Source organism: Cetorhinus maximus, chromosome 7 (assembly GCF_964194155.1).
Source record: "Cetorhinus maximus chromosome 7, sCetMax3.hap1.1, whole genome shotgun sequence".
NCBI lineage: Eukaryota > Metazoa > Chordata > Chondrichthyes > Lamniformes > Cetorhinidae > Cetorhinus > Cetorhinus maximus.
In genome coordinates, this window is record NC_135885.1 from 75,149,782 (window position 1) to 75,168,236 (window position 18,455).

At 41.9% G+C, this 18,455-nt stretch overlaps 1 protein-coding gene across 1 annotated transcript in view; it reads left to right on the forward strand.

Annotated features, from left to right (window-relative positions):
• LOC144682416 (coiled-coil domain-containing protein 81-like) overlaps positions 1-18,455 on the forward strand; it is a 158,771-nt gene that overhangs the window by 134,638 nt on the left and 5,678 nt on the right. The window contains exons 10-12 of the mRNA XM_078544825.1: positions 8,757-8,864; positions 12,158-12,477; positions 16,971-17,049. Coding sequence (XP_078400951.1) covers positions 8,757-8,864; positions 12,158-12,477; positions 16,971-17,049 — 507 coding nt within the window. The remainder of the gene's footprint in view (positions 1-8,756; positions 8,865-12,157; positions 12,478-16,970; positions 17,050-18,455) is intronic.

The following is an 18,455-nucleotide window of genomic DNA, read 5'->3' on the forward strand; positions in this document are numbered from 1 at the left end:
TCCCTGAAGCAGATTTTCCATGGCAGGCTGGAAAATAGCACACGCCAAAGAGACCCTAAAAGGTAGTCGAGTATATTGATACAATCCTCGATGTGTATTAATAGTCACAAATTCCCTAGAGCCTTCTTCCAACTCTATCTTTGTCCGGTGAACGCTAGCTGCGCCCTTGATATTAACACATTAGTTGGTGCTTGAAACAATATAGGCAGAGACTGAATAACTGAACAAACATTGGTGGTGTATTGGAACTAAGAACAGAGCACTAACACCATGTGAGCTTCTTCAATCACCTCCAGCTCTAGACTTACAGTTACCTAAGTAACCTGCGCTGTGTAGCGATTGGTCAATACAGTCACATGGTCAATTAACAACATTCTCTTAAAGGTGCATAGCACTCCACTTTACCAGATGGTCCCTATTTATGAGGGTAGCCTCTTGGATACTGGCACTGCTCATACTTGAGAGGGTTGCACAGAGGCAAGATCTGCATTTAATGAGTCACTGGGCACAAGTGGGCTGCAGCTGGAATGGGGGGGAAAGATTACACTGGTACCAGCTACTCAGAGGACAAAGTTGCACATGAGTTCTGTTGCAGAAAACTCAGGCGAAGACTTTGACGGGACAGCCTACAGAAGAAGGCTGATCAGTATACACACTGAAATGCCTCATAAAAACAAAAACTGCTGGGAATACTCAGTAAGTCAGTCAGCATCTGTGGGGAGATACAGAGTTACCATTTCTCTCCACAGATGCTGCCTGACCTGCTGAGTTTTTCCAGCATTTTTTGTTCTTATTTCAGATTTCCAGCACCTGCAGCATTTTGCTTTTGTGGTTGGTGCATTGGCAGATCTGCTAGAAAGCCTGCAATCACTGTCAAAAAGCACGGCTGAGTCTGGTTCCAACTTGGTACAGGGCTTTGCACAAACCTTGGAGCTCAGCCTTTCCAGTGTGGAAATGGTGGTCAACTCCACTTGCAGACCATCCATAATGTAGTGTCTGATGGCCAATGTCTCAGCTTCAATTGCAGGACAAGCCATGCAATGTCTGAGTACAGCACTGGAGTTGGCCACCATTTTCACACTGCAAAGGATATGCTTGATTCCTCCATGCTCCTTATCAGTGACCACAGCCTTTTTGGCAGGCTTGTCAATGCACCAAGTTTCTCATTGTGCATACCTATCAGCCTTTTACTGCATGCTGCCATATTAAAATTCTCAACTACGTCCTCTACAGCAGAACCCATGTGCAACCATGCCCTCTGGGAAGCTGGTTCCTGCATTACCCTCGTGTCCTGCCCTGGCTGCAGCCCCACACCTAAGCTGCTCTCTCAAGCATATGCAGTGTTAGTATCTGAGCTGGTGGCTGAGAGTGTAAATTTGATTGACAGTGTTGCATCATTCTCTCTTCCTCTTCCACTTCTTGCTCCTGGATATCTGAAAGAAGAAAGATACAAGGGTTGGGTTATGGTTAAGGCATTGTGGGGAAGCAGCAGGTGTATCCTTAAATCATCTGCAATTTGTAAATTAGAAGAGATTGTGGGATGAGGGGGAAATGGGATATGAGATGGAAGATTAGGTATGAACAGACCATCATCTTCAGTGCTTTCAGCCCTGCTGCTGGCCACAGCCTCAGTCATAGTCACTCTAATGATGGCGAGCACTGTATCTTCCATGTAGCCATGCCTGTACTCCATCAATTAGTTCTTGTGGCTTCCAGCTGTGCAACACCTTATCCCGCAACAGAGGGAATTCTGTCAGTAAGTGTGGTGCAATGTGTTTGGGTAATATGGCTGTCATGGTTTAATAGCTGGCAATGTGTGTATCAGGTCTGTAGCACTGTGATGTTTGTGAGGGTGACATGAGGCATATGAATGTTAGGTATGAGTTGTTGTAGTAATTATGGCTTTATTTAGTGTGTAATGTACCTTTAAGAATAATACTTGTTAAGGAAGATTACATAATCTATAGTAACCAATAGGAGAGTAGTGCAGACTACCTCCGCAGTCAGTGTAGAGATAGAGTTGGAGTTGAAAGCACACGTGTAGTTGCTGCTGGGTATATTGTAAATAAACTTAATGTTTTCACCCAAGAAGTGTCTGTAGATCAACTCTACCATTAATCGTCCAACTTGGCCACCCTACAACAAACTGACGACGAGAATAAAACAGGATTCAACAGAAGAAATCAAGTTGAAAAGAAATTGCCCAGTGATTGTAAGTAGCAAGCTCCGTTAGAATTGAAGAAGTTATCCTCTCTCAAAATGCCACAATTTGGGAGAATTGATCCTTTTGAACCAGCCACAAATGATTGGTCTCAATACATAGAACACCTCACGTTCTTTTTTCAAGTGAACGGGATTAGGGGAAAGAGAAGAGATGAGCAATCCTCTTGAGTACTTGTGGGAGCAAAACCTACAGTCTGATTCAAAGTTTGATGGCACCCAGTGCCCCAGAGTCAAAAAATTTCGATGAATTGGTGGACCGTGTGAAGGGTCACTTTCAATCCAAGCCCTCAGTCACAATGCAGAGGTTCAGGTTTAATTCGCGAGACAAAGCCCCAGGTGAGACAATTGCATGTTACGTGGCAAATTTGAAGCAGCTAATGGAGCATTGTGAATTTGGAACAACTCTGAACGACTTGCTGAGAGATCGTTTAGCGTGTGGTGTGAAAGAAGACTCTATTCAGAAAAGATTATTGTCCGAAGTGAATCTGGATTTCAAGAAGGCGCTAGAGTTAGCGCTGGCCATGGAAAGTGCAGTAAGAGATTCAAAAGCAATACAGGGTGCGCAAATAGCACCATCCTCCACATTGGGCCGGAAACCTCAGCCAAAAGAGGTGCGAAAAAACAAGACGGTACTGAGGAGCAGGAAACAGCCCCCACCAGCCAAAGAATAAAGGAAAATAACTTAGCAGCGAAATTGAAGAATAATTTTAGTAGAGGTGGAAACAATCAGTCTTTTAGCGACAGGCAGTTTAGAAAAATCAAATGCTACTGTTATAGAAATGGACATATGACGAGGCAATGCGAGGAAAGATTCAAGCAGGCTTTTAACATAAGAAGAAGCCCAATGAAATCCACAATGGAGAAGAGCCTGAAACAACAAATTCAGGCATTTACTCGTCATTTTATTTGAAACAGAACCAATATTTGTCACAGTGAAAGTAAATGACAAACCTGTTAGAATGGAAGTGAACCCGGGAGCTTCCACTACAGTAATTGGGGAACATACCTTCAGATATTTGAATAATGGTGAACACCAATTAAGTTTAGAAGAAACAGCTGTGAAGCTAGAAACATATATGGGTGAAGACATTCAGGTAAAAGGCAGAGTAATTGTCCATTATGGAAGCCAATCAGCAAAGCTACCAGCGTTAATATTGAAAGGCAGAGGACCAAGCCTTTTAGGACGAAATTGGCAAAGGGAAATCAACCTTGATTGGCCACTGAAATTCCAAAGGAAGCTGGAAGCGTTCCTGTTTTGAAAAAGGTATGTACAAGGTCTCAACAACCTGAAGAAATGCAGGCTGTCTTCAGCCAAACCCTGGATGAACGGCAGAAGAAACTCAAAGAGACCCTGCTTGATGACAGAGTTCGAGATGAGGTGAGCAACCTTTGAAGGGAAGAAGAAAACCTGTTGAAAGACCTTGGCATGCTACAAGATTCCCTCAGGTCAAAGTGTGTACCTCTGGAAAAGTATGAAGAGAAACAGAAAGAATTCAGCACCTCTCTGAACAAACTGAAGAATATGTTGGCAGAGAAGACACAACAATGTTCAATTTTCCAAGAGGCAGCAAACAAATACAAAAAAGAGATGGAAGAGCTGAAGAACCAGCTAAATGAAGCCAAAGAGACTTTGGAAGCAAAATTCGCAGAATTTTCCAAGAAGCAGACAGAGAATGAAATTTTGGGAGACTCAGCTACTGAACTCAGACAAGTTGAGTTTGCTTCTGAGAGAAGTCTGGCTAACAGTGAAATCAAAAAGAAGGCCAAGATTAAAGTCTGCGCTAGAAAGAAGAAGGCTCGTAGAAAGAAGATACAGAAATACAAATGGGGCTTTAATTCTGGCAGCATATGAATACACTTTCGTACATAAGCCTGGCAATCAAATCGCAATCGGCCTCAGTCATTTGCCTTTACAAGAAAATGATGAGTATGTCCCAGTTCCACAGGAACTTGTTTTACTGTTAAATTTCTTAGATTTCTCGCCGGTATGTGCTCGACAGATCAGAAACTGGACAAGTCGGGACCCAATCCTATCTCAGGTACGAGAACAAGTGCTACATGGTTGGTCACAGGAGCTTGCATCTGACAGAAGGAAACCGTACTTCAACAGAAGACATAAAATAACTCGTCAGGAAGGCATTTTATTGTGGGAGCATGAGTGATAGTTCCTCCAAAGGGAAAGGAGCCACTTTTAATTGAACTACACAGTGCCCATCCAGAGATTTCCCAAATGAAGACCATAGCACACAGCTATCTATGGTGGCCTGGGATGGATGGTGAAATAGAGAGTTTAGTAAAGCACTGTGTGCAATGTCAGCAACTGCCAAAGTTGCCAGTGACAGCTCCGTTACACCCATGAAAGTGGCCAGGTAGACCCTGGGTGCAGTTACACATTGACTATGTTGGACCTTTCCTGGGAACAATGTTTCCGCTCATTGTCGATGCCCATTAAAAATGGTTGGACGCATATGAGGTGAAGTCACCAATGTTGGCCGCTACAATTGAGAAACTATGCCAGAGTTTTGTCATTCACGGACTACCAGAAATAGTTGTTTCCGATAACAGCACTGCATTTACGAGTGCTGAGTTTCAATGGCTAATCAGTCTCAATGGTATCACTCATGTGAAAACTGCACTATACCACTCTTCCTCAAATGGACTGGCCAAAAGGGTAGTTCAAACGTTCAAGGCAGGCATGAAAAAGCTAACTGGCGATTCCTTGTCAACCAAGTTAGCATGCTTTCTTTTTCATTGCAGAACTACCCCTCACACAACAACAAATGTCACATCTATGGAGTTATTGTTGAAACACCGCCTCAGGACAAGATTGAGCTTAATAATGCTGAATTTAGAGTAGAAGGTGGAAAGGAGTCAGGAAAGCCAGAAAACCAGACACGACTGGCATAGTTGTGAGAGGATATTTACTGTGGGAGAGCCGGTATACGTGAAAAATTTTGGGGAAGGACCAAAGTGGTTACCAGGTGAAATAAGTGCAGTGACTGGACCTCTATCTTACCACGTGGAGGTGGAAGGCTGGATCATCTGTAAACATGTGGACCATTTAAGGAAGAGAGAGACAAATCACCAAGATTTGGTTCTACCAGTGATCATGACTATGTCTGCATTTTCTGTCGAGGATACTCAACCCAGGACTGACATGTCTGATGTTCCTGTAAGAGTTGAGGATACAGAACTGCAAGTGCCCACCGAAGCACCTGATGTTCAGGCAGCTCTGGAAAATGAGGTTCCTGTCAAAGAATCTGAAGTTGTGGAGCTGCAACGTTCCACATGTACCAGGAAACCACCTGAAAGACTCAACTTGTAAATTCCTTACCCGGTGTAAATATTATGTTGTCTTGAAAAATATATACTTGTAAATATTATATATATAGCTGAGTTAAAGAGGGAGGAATGTAGTGATTATGGTTTAATTTAGTGTGTAACGTACCTTTAAGAATAATACTTGTTAAGGAAGATTACATGATCTGAGTAACCAATAGGAAAGTAGTGCGGGCTACCTCAGCTGTCAGTGTAGAAATAGAGTTGGAGTTGAAAGCACACGTGTAGTTGCTGCTGAGTATATTGTAAATAAACTTAATGTTTCCACCCAAGAAGTATCTGCAAATGAACTCTATCATTAATAGTATAACTCAGCCACCCTACAACAGTTGTGATTGATGGAAATTGTTGGTAGGTGATTGATAGGGATGTGGTACAAGGAGGCTGTGGTCGGGAAGTTGCTGAGATATGGATTTGAAAATGCATATACTGCCCCTGGCCAATTGTGTGAGGTTATTGAACATCTTACACTTGTTCAGGTCCTTGGAACTGTACTCCACATACCACCACAGCTATCTGCTCCCAATGTCTTCTGAAAGTTTGTCTGGAGGGTCTCCTGCTGATGGGATGAAACACCCCTCCTCTGCATCTCCTCAACTAAGGCCTCCAGTACAGCGATGAAAATCTTGGATCCAGCTCTCTTCCATGTCCTTCTAGCTCACTTTCTCTTCTGCAACAAGTTCCAGCACCTCCTGCAGCCATAATGCACCTCCCTTTACAAGTTGCAGGCTGGCTTTAAGCATGTGCAGACTACATTTAAGTGGTAAGCAAAATACTGCAGATGCTGGAAATCTGAAACAAAAACAAAAATAGCTAGAAAAACTCAGCAGGTCTGACAGCATCTGCGAAGAGGAACACAGTTGACGTTTCGAGTCCATATGACTCTTCATCAGAATTAAGGAATATTTACTTAGTTCTGATGAAGAGTCATACGGACTCGAAACGTCAACTGTGTTCCTCTCCGCAGATGCTGTCAGACCTGCTGAGTTTTTCCAGCTATTTACATTTAAGTGGTGTTAGCCTGTCACATTTTTGTGCCCCCTGCTCACGTTTTAGAGCTGGACCCAGAAATCATATAAATAAGTGGGCAGTATGAAATTTACATGCTCACTGCATCAGAGCACAGGTTAATCATGCCTCATTAGCCCTGCACCTATTTTCAGGCTCTATCGAAATTTGCTGTCTTTGGCTGACCTTTGTTTCTCCTCTTTACTTCAGGTGCTGAGGCCAGCTATAGTGCACATAATGTCATAGTGGCTTAGATCACCCAACTCATCATGGAGTCATGATCAAATATATAACGCTCTAGCTGATTTCAATGACAGGCAATTAGGAAAGTTTCATATTTGTCATTTGAGAGATAAGAAGAGCTTTGATATTTCTTTTCATTTGCATAAAAAGTGAATATTTTACTCAGCAGAGTTCTGAGCTATTTTGCCTTTTGGTAATCCATTGAGCAAAGACTAATTAGATTATGGAAAGAGCTGAATTATTGGTGTAAATGGAAAAAAATTGTAGACAGTTACTAAAGTCTCCTTTGAACAGAATGGGCAGAATTCAATCTTTGTAACAGGGGGCCTATCCACCAGCTGGAAAACTGGTGGCAACCCAACCGCAGCCATTTCCAGGAGGCCAAATGGGGTTTAATCACAATCAGGCAATGCCTGCCCATCATTTGGCTTCCCAGCTCCTGTAAGATGAATTTTTTCCGAGATATCCTGTTGGAGGGTGGTTGTCCTGCCTCTGAGAACTACCAGCAGCACTACATTACCGGCAGCGTCAATAGGAGCGATGACCACTGCTAGTACTGCGGTGGGGCCTAGACCATGGATCGTCACTGAAGCCCCAGGAAACAGGGAGAGAGAACCATGATAGGATCCCCTTTGTCCTCACTTATCACCCCTCCAGCCTCCGTGTTCAAAGGATCATCCTTCCCCATTTCCGCCAACATGATGCCACCACCAAACAAATCTTCCCTTCACCCCCCCCCGGCGGCTTTCCACAGGGACTGTTCCCTCAGGGACACCCTGGTCCACTCCTCCATCATCCCCTACACCTCAACCCCCTCCTACGGCACCTTCCCATGCAACCTCAGAAGGTGCAACACCTGCCCCTTTACTTCCCCTCTCCTCATTGTCCAAGGGCCCAAACACTCCTTTCAAGTGAAGCAACGCTTCACTTGCACTTCCTTCAATTTCAGATCATGAACTCTCTCCTCCATCCCCACCCCCTTTCCGATCCCCCTTTTTCCAATAATTTATAATTTTTTTACAAATATATTTTTCTTTTCCCACCTATTTTTAAATTTATTTCGATCCATTGTTTCATCTCCACCTTTTAGCCCATTTTGATCCCTTCCCCCCACCACACCCCCATTAGGGCCAACTGCCACTAACTTGTCCTGCTTGCCACCCTTAAGGTCCCCATTAGCACATCCTTTAGATAATATCACCACCATCAACACCCCTTTGTCCTTTTGTCTATGACATCTTTGGCAGTCTCTTCCTGGCCTCCACCTATCACTGGCTCCCTATCGAGCTCCTCCTGTCCCACCCCCCTCTACCAGCTTATATTTCATCTCATTTCTATATTTTTTAGTTCTGATGAAGGGTCATATGGACTCGAAACGTCAACTGTATCTCTCTCCGCAGATGCTGTCAGGCCTGCTGAGTTTTTCCAGGTATTTTTGTTTTTGTTCTAGATTTCCAGCATCCGCAGTATTTTGCTTTTATCTGAGAATACAGCGGAATCTCCACCTTGCACCTTCCTAACCCAATCACATGGCTTCCCCACTTTTGAACCTGCCTCCAAGCATTAAATTCCATCCAATGCCACAATTCCATGATAGTTTTATTTTACTGGTGAACTTTCAATACAGATTGAAAGCTGGAAATCCAGTATTAAGGGGAAATTTTGTCAGTCCATATATCTAATATTCAGATAAAATGTAGTGACATTTAATGAGCTCAAAGGGAGAGATCTTCATATCTTTTAGCAAAATGATTATTTGCATGATTAAAAACAGCATAATTGCTTGTCATGCAGTTTATTATGGTTTAAATATACAGTGGTATAAGAAGTAGTTTCTTTCATTTTGTTTACTTAAATGGCAGTGTGTGCTACAAATGTTCTGTCTTGACATTTTTCTCCTTCTTGTTCTTAATTGTAGTTAATGTGTTTCTGTTGTTTTTTAGTGTGAAATGTTGGCTAAAAGAGAATTCAACCAAAAGATTTCAGCATTCAATATAGGAGTTGCTGAAGCCAAAAAGAGACGCAAGAATTCAAAATGCAAAGACTCTTATGTAAGACATGAACAACTTACCAAGAATCTGTTTTTGGAATTGTTTTTTTAAAATATGTCTGACTTCTGACCTTAAGTACTCAAGACTTAAATATTTAAAAGTCAAAATCTAACTACCTGCTTCAATGGCTAAAAAGATGCAGTCTATTGTTTGTGTTTAAGATTATTGTGATTCATGAAGGTAGAAATTCTGGTGGCACAAGGGCAGTGTAGTGAGTATGACATTATAGAAATACATGATTTGTCTCAAATTCAGGGGCTGGGGCATTAACATAATAGATGTAAATACCTTCATCAGTATTGATCCAGGTCACCCATCCAGTAGAATAAACAGAATCTTAGAGAAGATTCCAAGACGGAAAGTCATAGACTTTGAGCCAAAGAAATAAAGTGGTGTCAGACTTTTATAAGAAACTCCCAGGCTGGGAAGCCCTGAATCAAATGGCAATTAATTCCTCCAAGATGGATTGCTATTTTATTATTTTTCTGGTTGAGGTTCACCTGTGGCTGAGAAGAGTAACTATGTCCCATTTCTGCAGCTATTGCTACAATGGCATATCTGGCAGAATTCCCATAGAGCCCAGGAATACCCAAAACCTACATGTCTCTCTTATCGTAAGCTTGAACTTTGTCCAATTTTTAGCAGTGGGAAAGCCTGCACGTACGCCCAGAACACTGTTAAATTTGTTGGGGCATCTTTTTATGCATGCCTGACAGCCAACTGAATTAAGCTCAGCCATCAATTCAATATGGAAACGAGTGAAGAGAGCACTCAGTAGCATGTATACCTCTGCCACACTGTGTTAACTCAATGTTATTACAATTATGCAACTCTTCCTTGAGGCTTTTCCTTGCCTCATTGATGCTCTGTAACTACAAAGCTGATAAAGATTTTCTTTAAGAGCCTCCATCTCACTGAGGAGACTTCAGGCCAATCCACATCCAAACAAACTGTTCTGAAAACTCTGTTCACATTTTGACAGCTGTGACAAATTCCACCACAGCAGCTGAGACAATCTAAAATAATCAACAACATTCTAAATAAACAACCCACAACTGTATAAAAGAAAAGTAATTTTGCCCTATCTCCCAATGTTAACACATCCTTTAGAAAATTCCAGGATCCGGATCTGCATCTTTGCCAAAACCTAATCAGTTCTTCCTTAGGCCTTACCTTATCTGTGTATAAAGTTTCATTAAATTTCATGCAATAATATTTGTGATATATTGTTTACAGACAAACGCACTAACAAATAAGAATAAAAACATTACCTTTTCCCACCTTCAGTGGCGGAGATAATGAGTGTCTTGTAACTTTTCAGGATCCATCTATGACATTCACCTGCCAGAAGTGAAGCAGTCCCCGGAGCTGCTTCACCCAGCATTACCTGGCCTACAGGAGACCTAACTAGTCCTTAAAAGGACTGCTAGAGGTCACCACCAAAATACAAAAGAATTTTCTTCATAAGTGCCATAAGTTCCAAAGATAGGTGGATCATATCAAACAGCATGTCCTCTTGGCTGTTTGCAACAAGTAGATAACTGACGGTACTTAACCAGCCTGTACTTGCAAAACTCAGAACGCCATGTCTAACATTAGATGTGATTCCATGATTGGACAGCATATGCTGAACAATCCCGAGTGTGCTAAGAATTACACTAACAACCAATTTATGATTATCAGTCAGCCTCGCAATGTGACTCACTTAGATAGTTCCCTGGTGCATTCTCCATGGAAACATCTCAACCAATCAGAGCCGACTTGCCAACCAATCAGGACCCTTTTCTCATGCAATATAAATTGTTGCTCCCTTTGAAATTTGGCATTCTTGCATCTGTCCTGATGAGTGTAAGATGAAAAGCTTTAACCATATGCCTCTTTTTTTTTTAGCAATACTCAAGTTCTGCATTGGCAAGCAACTATTTTCATCATACTTACCCTGATGTGGAGCTGTGAAGAGCAGGAATGGTCCTCCTGGCTCCACAGCACTACCATGAGTTGCTGTCAGCTCGATTTTTCCTGTTCTCCTCCCCATTTCTCTGCCTCTTGTTCATCCAGCACTTCTCGAGGGCCACAGTAGGCAAGGCAAATGACCCAAATTCTATGCAACCACATGAGCAAGCTGCCTCTGGAGGTGCAACAAATTACAATTCTGATTATTAGAATGAGGCTCAAGGACCAACTTAGGACAGTCCTTGGGTTTTGGTTTGGGTACTTATTGCAAGTGCATTGCCTGTTATGCACCCAAAATGGACCATCAAGAATGTAGCCCCCAGAAGGGCTACTGATCAATATTATTCCATTTTGACTTGTTTCAGTGAGGTCTTGAAAATCTTGTGAAAGTGTTCTGTTCAAAATGTTTATTGAAGCATTGATAACTAAAATTCTTAGAAGCTCTTCCTTGCATTTTGAGTCTCATGCAAAATCAGGCCCCAAAATTTATCAACTTTATTTTCTTGAGTCACAGTTACTAATAGGGCATCTAGATGTAATTTGCAGGTTTTAAGGACACCAATTTGGGCCACTTGTAATGTTGGTAGCAATGCTCAAGTCGAATGGGAGGGTGGGAATGGGCAGAGGGGAAGGATGCATGCTGGCAGTGGCCTGCAGTTGAACATTATGGAAAGTTGAAATTAAAAACCGTATCTCTTTATTCCCAGCCTCCATTGGTCTCTTACAGGACCACTGGTTAGGCTACAGAAGATCCTGAAAAACTGAAGGAAGTGAGGCATGCTCTGCTCAGTGCTGCTGGATTTTGTTTCAAGTTTGTGGAACAGTTATGAAGCCCCTCATTAGTGTATGCAAGGAGCCTAATGACTGTTCCAGATGGACCAAGGGAATTGCCCAAGCTAGTACAGCATTGAATATACTTCAGGCATCATTTGGGCATGGGACATAACATTGTAAAATTGGTAAATTAATGCAAAAACTGTAGGTCCACATTAGTTTACTATAAATGCATTTTGCTTTGTAAACTGAGATTTTAATTCATTTTTATCATTTAAGTATGTATCAGTGATTTTATGTTGAGAATGTTGGATCTCTTGTGAACAGCACATCTCCTGGAATTTAAATCTTTATTTTCATTACATATAGAAGAATTATATGTATCTGTTTTCAGCTTTGGCAATGTAATTGGCATTTATTTTTGAAAAGTAATTATTTAAAAGCATAAATTGCACATTTTTACTCAAAAATTAAAATTATGAAAACTAGTAATTCAATACTATGTTGAAAATTTGTTATTTTATGCATAATATATCCCTGAAATAATGTTGATGGTTTGTTCTTAGAATGGATACATTTTCCAAAAGAGACTCTTAACACCACCAGTCTTTCTGAAGCAACAGCAGTATGCACGGTGTCTGACTGAACAGATTCAAGCGATAAAGCAAAGAGAAGAAAGAAAGAAACAGGATGATGAGTTTTTGGATCGCTTGGAACAAGTGCAATTGGCTGAAGAGTATGTTTTTTCAATTTGTTGTTGGGATGTGGGCTACACTGACATGGCAGTATTTATTGACTCAATTAAACTGCTGCAGTTATGCATTGCTGCTGGCAGATCCTCATGCATCAAATTGTCAACTGTACCATCAAGGAAAATAGCCAAGTGGTAGGAAAAAAAAGGTGGCCTTTTTTTCATTCCTTCACAAGATGTGGGTGCCATTTATTACCTGTGAGTCAGCTTTTTAAACCACTGCAGTTTGTCATAGTGATTTTGATTAAGTTTGGTACATTTTAGAGGGCAGTTGAGAGTTTGGAATCACATATAGGCCAGGCCAGGTAAGCAGACTTCATTCCCTAGAGGACATTAATGAACCAGTTGGGTTTTTGACAACAATCCTTTACTTTCATGGTCACCATTACTGAAACTTGCTTTATATTTATTAACTGTATTTAAATTCCCCAACTGCTGTGGTAAGTTTTGAACTCACGCACTTGGTTTATTAGTCCAGGCCTCTGGATTACTAGTCCAGTAACATAATCACTATACTACTATACACAGTAAATGGATGATGTAACCCAGCATTGATCTTGCACACCTTCCAGTGAATAAACAGCAACAAGAGACTAAAATGGAGATAATAATAAGGATGGGGGTGGGGATGAGGGCGGGGAGGAAGCTGGAATAAATGATTCAAAAATATGTCGTAATTTTCAAAAGGATTTACTTTCATAGTTGTGGCAATTGTTATGATCTCTGTAGAGATCTGTAACTTTTAAAAAGAGATTTGAACTTGCATTTGATAGCTGAAAGAATGACACAAGATTTCACATTTTAGAACTTCTACTATAACAAATTACTAAAAGCATATTGACAAAACACTATTTTCTTTTTGTGAGCAATTTATACTTTAAACTGCAGAATGTCATTTTTTATACTTACCACCCATTGCACTCTGCATAGAATTACAGTCCTTTTAGCAAACACAGTTGCTCCCAGCTCCCAATGCATTCCTGTATTTCCATTTCACTGAGTAATAACATCGAGTCTGCAGGTGCTTTCCTCAGTTTTCAAAGAGTTCCTTAAATCTGCCAACAGCAGATTTGATGATTCTTTGTCCCCTGACCATGCCAGAGCGAATCTCCCGGAGGCCTTAGATAGCTGCAGGATGCATCTTTTTGACAAGAGACTGTCTCCCTCCCGTATCTGGCTATGATGGCTTGCAAAGCCAAGCAGCCTCTTCTCTCTGCTGATCACACAGAAGCTCATGTCTGTCTGAGATATTCATTGATTTGAAGGGAAACCTGTAACCTGATCTTAAAAATGGCTTCCTCTACCCTCTTCCCCATGGCAATGTGAAACACATTAATATTGCATCTAGGTAGAACTGCTATTCTTCACCCAACACCCTTTCATCTTAGAAGTAAATATACAGTTTACAGCACAGCTGTTTATAACCCAATACCTCCAACACCTTCCCGGGACTTTGAGAGGCTCAGAGTCTACTGATTGTAAACTCAGGGACTGCTGCCATTGTCACCAAGCATAAATATCTTGAACCTTTCCCAGCGCTCCCCACTGCCTCCGCCCCCCTCCTCCCCAACTTCTCAGTGAAACAATCTAAGCCTTCTTTTAATCTCCAACATTCAAATCAGCCAGGCTTATTATCAGGCAGGCTCCCTTCATTTACCCTAACTTTAAAACTACAGTCCCAAAATATATATATTTTTAATTTATTTGTTCATGGGATGCGGGCATTGCTGGCTAAGCAAGCATTTGTTGTCCATCCCTAATTGCCCCTAGCGGTGGTGAGCCGCCTTCTTGAACCACTGCAGTCCATGTGGTGTAGGTTTACCCACACTGCTGTTGGGGAGGGAGTTCCAGGATTTTGATCCAGCAACAGTGAAGGAATGGCAATATAGTTCCAAGTCAGGGTGGTGTGTGGCTTAGGGGGGACCTTGCATGTGGTTGTGTTCCCATGCATCTGCTGCCTTTGTCCTTCTAAGTGATAGAGGTTGTGGGTTTGGAAGGTGCTTTCGAAGGAGCCTTGGTGAGTTGTTGCACTGCATCTTGTAGATGGTACACGTTGCTGCCACTGTGCATCACCGGTGGATGGAGTGAATGTTTAAGGTGGTGGACGGGGTGCCAATCAAATGGACTACTTTGATCTGGATGGTGTCGAGCTTCTTGAGTGTTGTTGCAGCTGCACTCATCCAGGCAAGTGAAGTGTATTCCATCACGCTCTTGACTTGTGCCTTGTAGATGGTTGACAAGCTTTAGGGAATCAGGTGGTGAGTTACACGCTGCAGAAGTCCCAGCCTCTGACCTGCTCTTATAGCCACAGTATTTATCTAGCTGGTCCAGTTCAGTTGCTGGTCAATCGTAATCCCAGGATGTTGAAAATGAGAGATTCAGTAATGGTAATGCCGTTGAAAGTCAAGGGGAGATGGTTAAAATCTCTCTTGTTGGAGATTGTTATTGCCTGGCACTTGTGTGGCACAAATGTTACTTGCCATTTATCAGTCCAAGCCTGAATGTTGTCCAGGTCTTGCTGCATCGGGACATGGACTTCTTCGGTATCTGAGGAGTCACAAATGGTGCTGAATATTGTGCAATTGTCATAGAACATCTCCAATTCTGAACTTATGATGGAGGGAAGGTCATTGATGAAGCAGCTGAAGGTGGTTGGTCCCTGGACACCACCCTGAGGAACTCCTGCAGCAATGTCCTGGGACTGAGATAATTGACTACCACAACCACAACCATCTTCCTTTGTGCTAGGTATGACTCCAACCAGTGGGAAGTTTTCCCTCTAGTTCCCATTGACCTCAGTTTTGCCCGGGCTTCTTTATGCCACACTCAGCCAAATGCTGCCTTGATGTCAAGGGCGGTCACTCTCAGCTCAACGCTTCAGTTCAGCACTTTTGTCCATGTTTGGACTAAGGCTGTAATGAGATCAGGTGTTGAGTGGCAAACTGAGAGTACTAAACTGTGTATCAGTGAGCAGGCTATTGCTGAGCAAGTGCTGCTTGATAGCACTATTGATGACCCCTTTCATCACTTTGTTGATGATTGAAAGTAGACTGATGGGGCGGTATTTGGCCAGGTTGGATTTGTCCTGCTTTTTGTGGACAGGAGATACCTAGGAAATTTTCCACATTTCCAGGTAGATACTAGTGTTGTAGCTGTACTGGAACAGCTTGGCTAGGGGCGTGGTTAGTTCTAGAGCACAAGTCTATTGCCAGAATGTTGTCAGGGCCCATAGCCTTTGCAGTATCCAGTGCCTTCAGCCTTTTCTTGATATCACATGGAGTGAATCAAATTGGCTGAAAACTGGCATCTGTGATGCTGGGACCCTCAGGAGGAGACCTGAATATGGTTGTGAATGCTTTAGCCTTGTCTTTTGCACTGATGTGCAGGGCTCCCCCTCAGGATGGGAATATTTGTGGAGCGTCCTCTTCCTGTTGGTTGTTTAATTGTCCACCACTATTCACATACGATGTGGCAGGACTGCAAAGCTTAGATCTAATCTGTTGGTTGTGGGATCTCTTAGCCATGTCTATCAAATGTTGCTGCTGCTGTTTGGCATGCAAGTAGACTTGTGTTGTATCTTCACCAGGCTGACACCTTATTTTTAGGTATGCCTAGTGCTGCTTCTGGCATGACCTCCTGCATTTTCCATTGAACCAGGGTTGATCATCTGGCTTGATGGTAATGGTACAGTGGGGGATATTCCGGCCTTAAAGTTGCATATTGTGGTTGAAAACAGTTCTGCTGCTGTTAATGGCCCAGTGCTTCATGGATGCCCAGCTTTGAGTCGCTAGATCTGTTTGAAATCTATCCCATTTAGCTCAGTGGTAGTGCCAACATGATGGAGGCATCCTTAATGTGAAGACAGGACTTTGTCTCCTCAAGGACTGTGCAGTGGTCACTCCTACCAATACTGTCAAGTTTATTCTGTTTTTACTGTTTATAATAATCTTATAAACCACATACATGATTGTAACATAATGATAGTTTTAAGATGCTTCATACAAATTACTTGCTGTTTAGGTTCATTTCCATACAAAAAATAACTGAGACCTTTCCTATTCTATCTGAAGTCCCTGGTATCATCTCTGTCTTTGCTAACCACCACTGGATCCCACTCCCATTGAATTGATTTAAAAATTCTCATTCTCCTCTATAAACCTCTAAATAGTCTCTCTCCATTTTACTTCTGTAACTTTCTTCAGGCCTATGTTCTAGTCTGCAAGGATTGCATTTCCAACTTTATACTGTGTACCCTGTTTGTTCTACCATCACAGCAGAGCCTTCAGTCATTACATTCATGGACTCTTGAAGTTCCTTCCAAAAGCCTTCCATCTTGCTGTATCTCTCTCTACCTTCACCTTTAAAAGTTTCATCAAAACTAACTTTCTCGCCATGTCTTTAGCAAGCTTCCCTAATTCTTGTTTGGGGTCTTTCCTTCCCCGAGAAGTATCCCAAGATGTTCTGCTGCTTTAAAGACATTAGGTAATAGGTATTTTTTTATCAATATACTTTCATTTTGTATGGAATTCTCAGAGAGCTTTGAACCGTTTTGATCTGCATTTTGTTTTATGATGAATTAAAAACTGGTCCAAAATTGTTTTTTCTAAGGAGCATCTTTTGTTTTACAGTCTTGCTGTCCAGAGACAACAGTATCAGAAGGAGAAACATGAACAAATAGAGGCCTATAAGAAAGCACTGGATTTGCAGGTAAATAATTTAAACTTAAAAAAATATATATGTACATTCATGTCTGGGGCAAAGTAAAAACTAGTATATGATATGTCCAGACATTAATATAAGATGCTTTGAAGTGACAAAGAAAGAATATACTACAAAAATACAACATCTAAGTCTGAAAAATATATCTATCTCTGGACACCCTATTGCTACAGAATTTCTTCAATTGCTTTAAAACTCTATCATCAACATGGTCTTATTTGCTCTACTTAATAAGTAACAATATTCAAAAGTGGAAAGAGTGTGATTATCTGAACCTGAAAAAGTATTTTGCCTGGTTTATCTAAACTAGATGGTTCAATTCAATGACTCCTTTAACGTCAAGTTAAAAGTTACTTTACCTGAACTCTTAATTCTCCTGCCATCTACTTCATTGCATCCCAAATTCCAAATGGATTGTAGCCTTCAGTTGAATTGAATGACCAGGTTGGAAGATGAGGAAAAGATGTGAATGTAAGGTTGAATTTTTGACTGTGAAAATAACTTGTGTTGGGATGGGGGAGGTGCCACAGGGTTTCTGATGATACTGTCAGATGGCTGAAGTGTGCTTATGAGACCTTTATGGGCTTCTCTGGCAGCCAAGTGAATGGCTGCTTGTACCATGACTACATCTTTTTCCACCTTGTTCTCCTTTTCTTCCTTCTCCATCTCCTCGGAGGATGTCAGGTAGTCAGCACCTTCCTCCTCCTGCTGCTCCATTCCTCTTTACAACACAATGTTGTGTGAGTCACAGCAGACCACAGACATTCTGGAGACCCTTGATGGTGGATACAGAGGGCATCCCCACAGCTGATCAACCACCTGAATCGCATATTCAGCAACCCAATAGCTTGCTCAATGATCACCCTTGTGGTCATGTGACTTTTATTGTATCTCTCCTCTGCACCAGTGGTAGGGCTCCTCATAGGAGTCATCAGTCAGGTCCTCAGTGGATAGTCTTTGGCTCCAAGATGCCACCCGCTCACCTTGTGTGGAGCTGCAAAACCTATGAGAGATGTGAATATTACAGAACAGAGTAATCATTGTTGCTTTCGGGATATCTTGCACAAGCATGCATAATAACCTTCTGGTGGTCACATATGAGTTGAGCATTGGAAGTGGAATCCCTTCTGATAGATAAATTCTCAGGCTGATCTGAAGGCTCCTTGATTGCCACATGTATGCAATCAATGACTCCCTGGACCTGTGGGAATCCAGCCACTGCAGTAAATCCAAGAGCCTTCTCGGTGTGACTGACCTCATCAGTGTCAAAGTGGACAACTTGGCGAACTTGCCAAACATAGCAGTAGTCATCTGAGGAGTGTACTTCAGAGCAGTTGATTGTAAAATCCAACGGATGCCTGAAAGGAGCCAGATGCAATGAAATTCAGGGATCT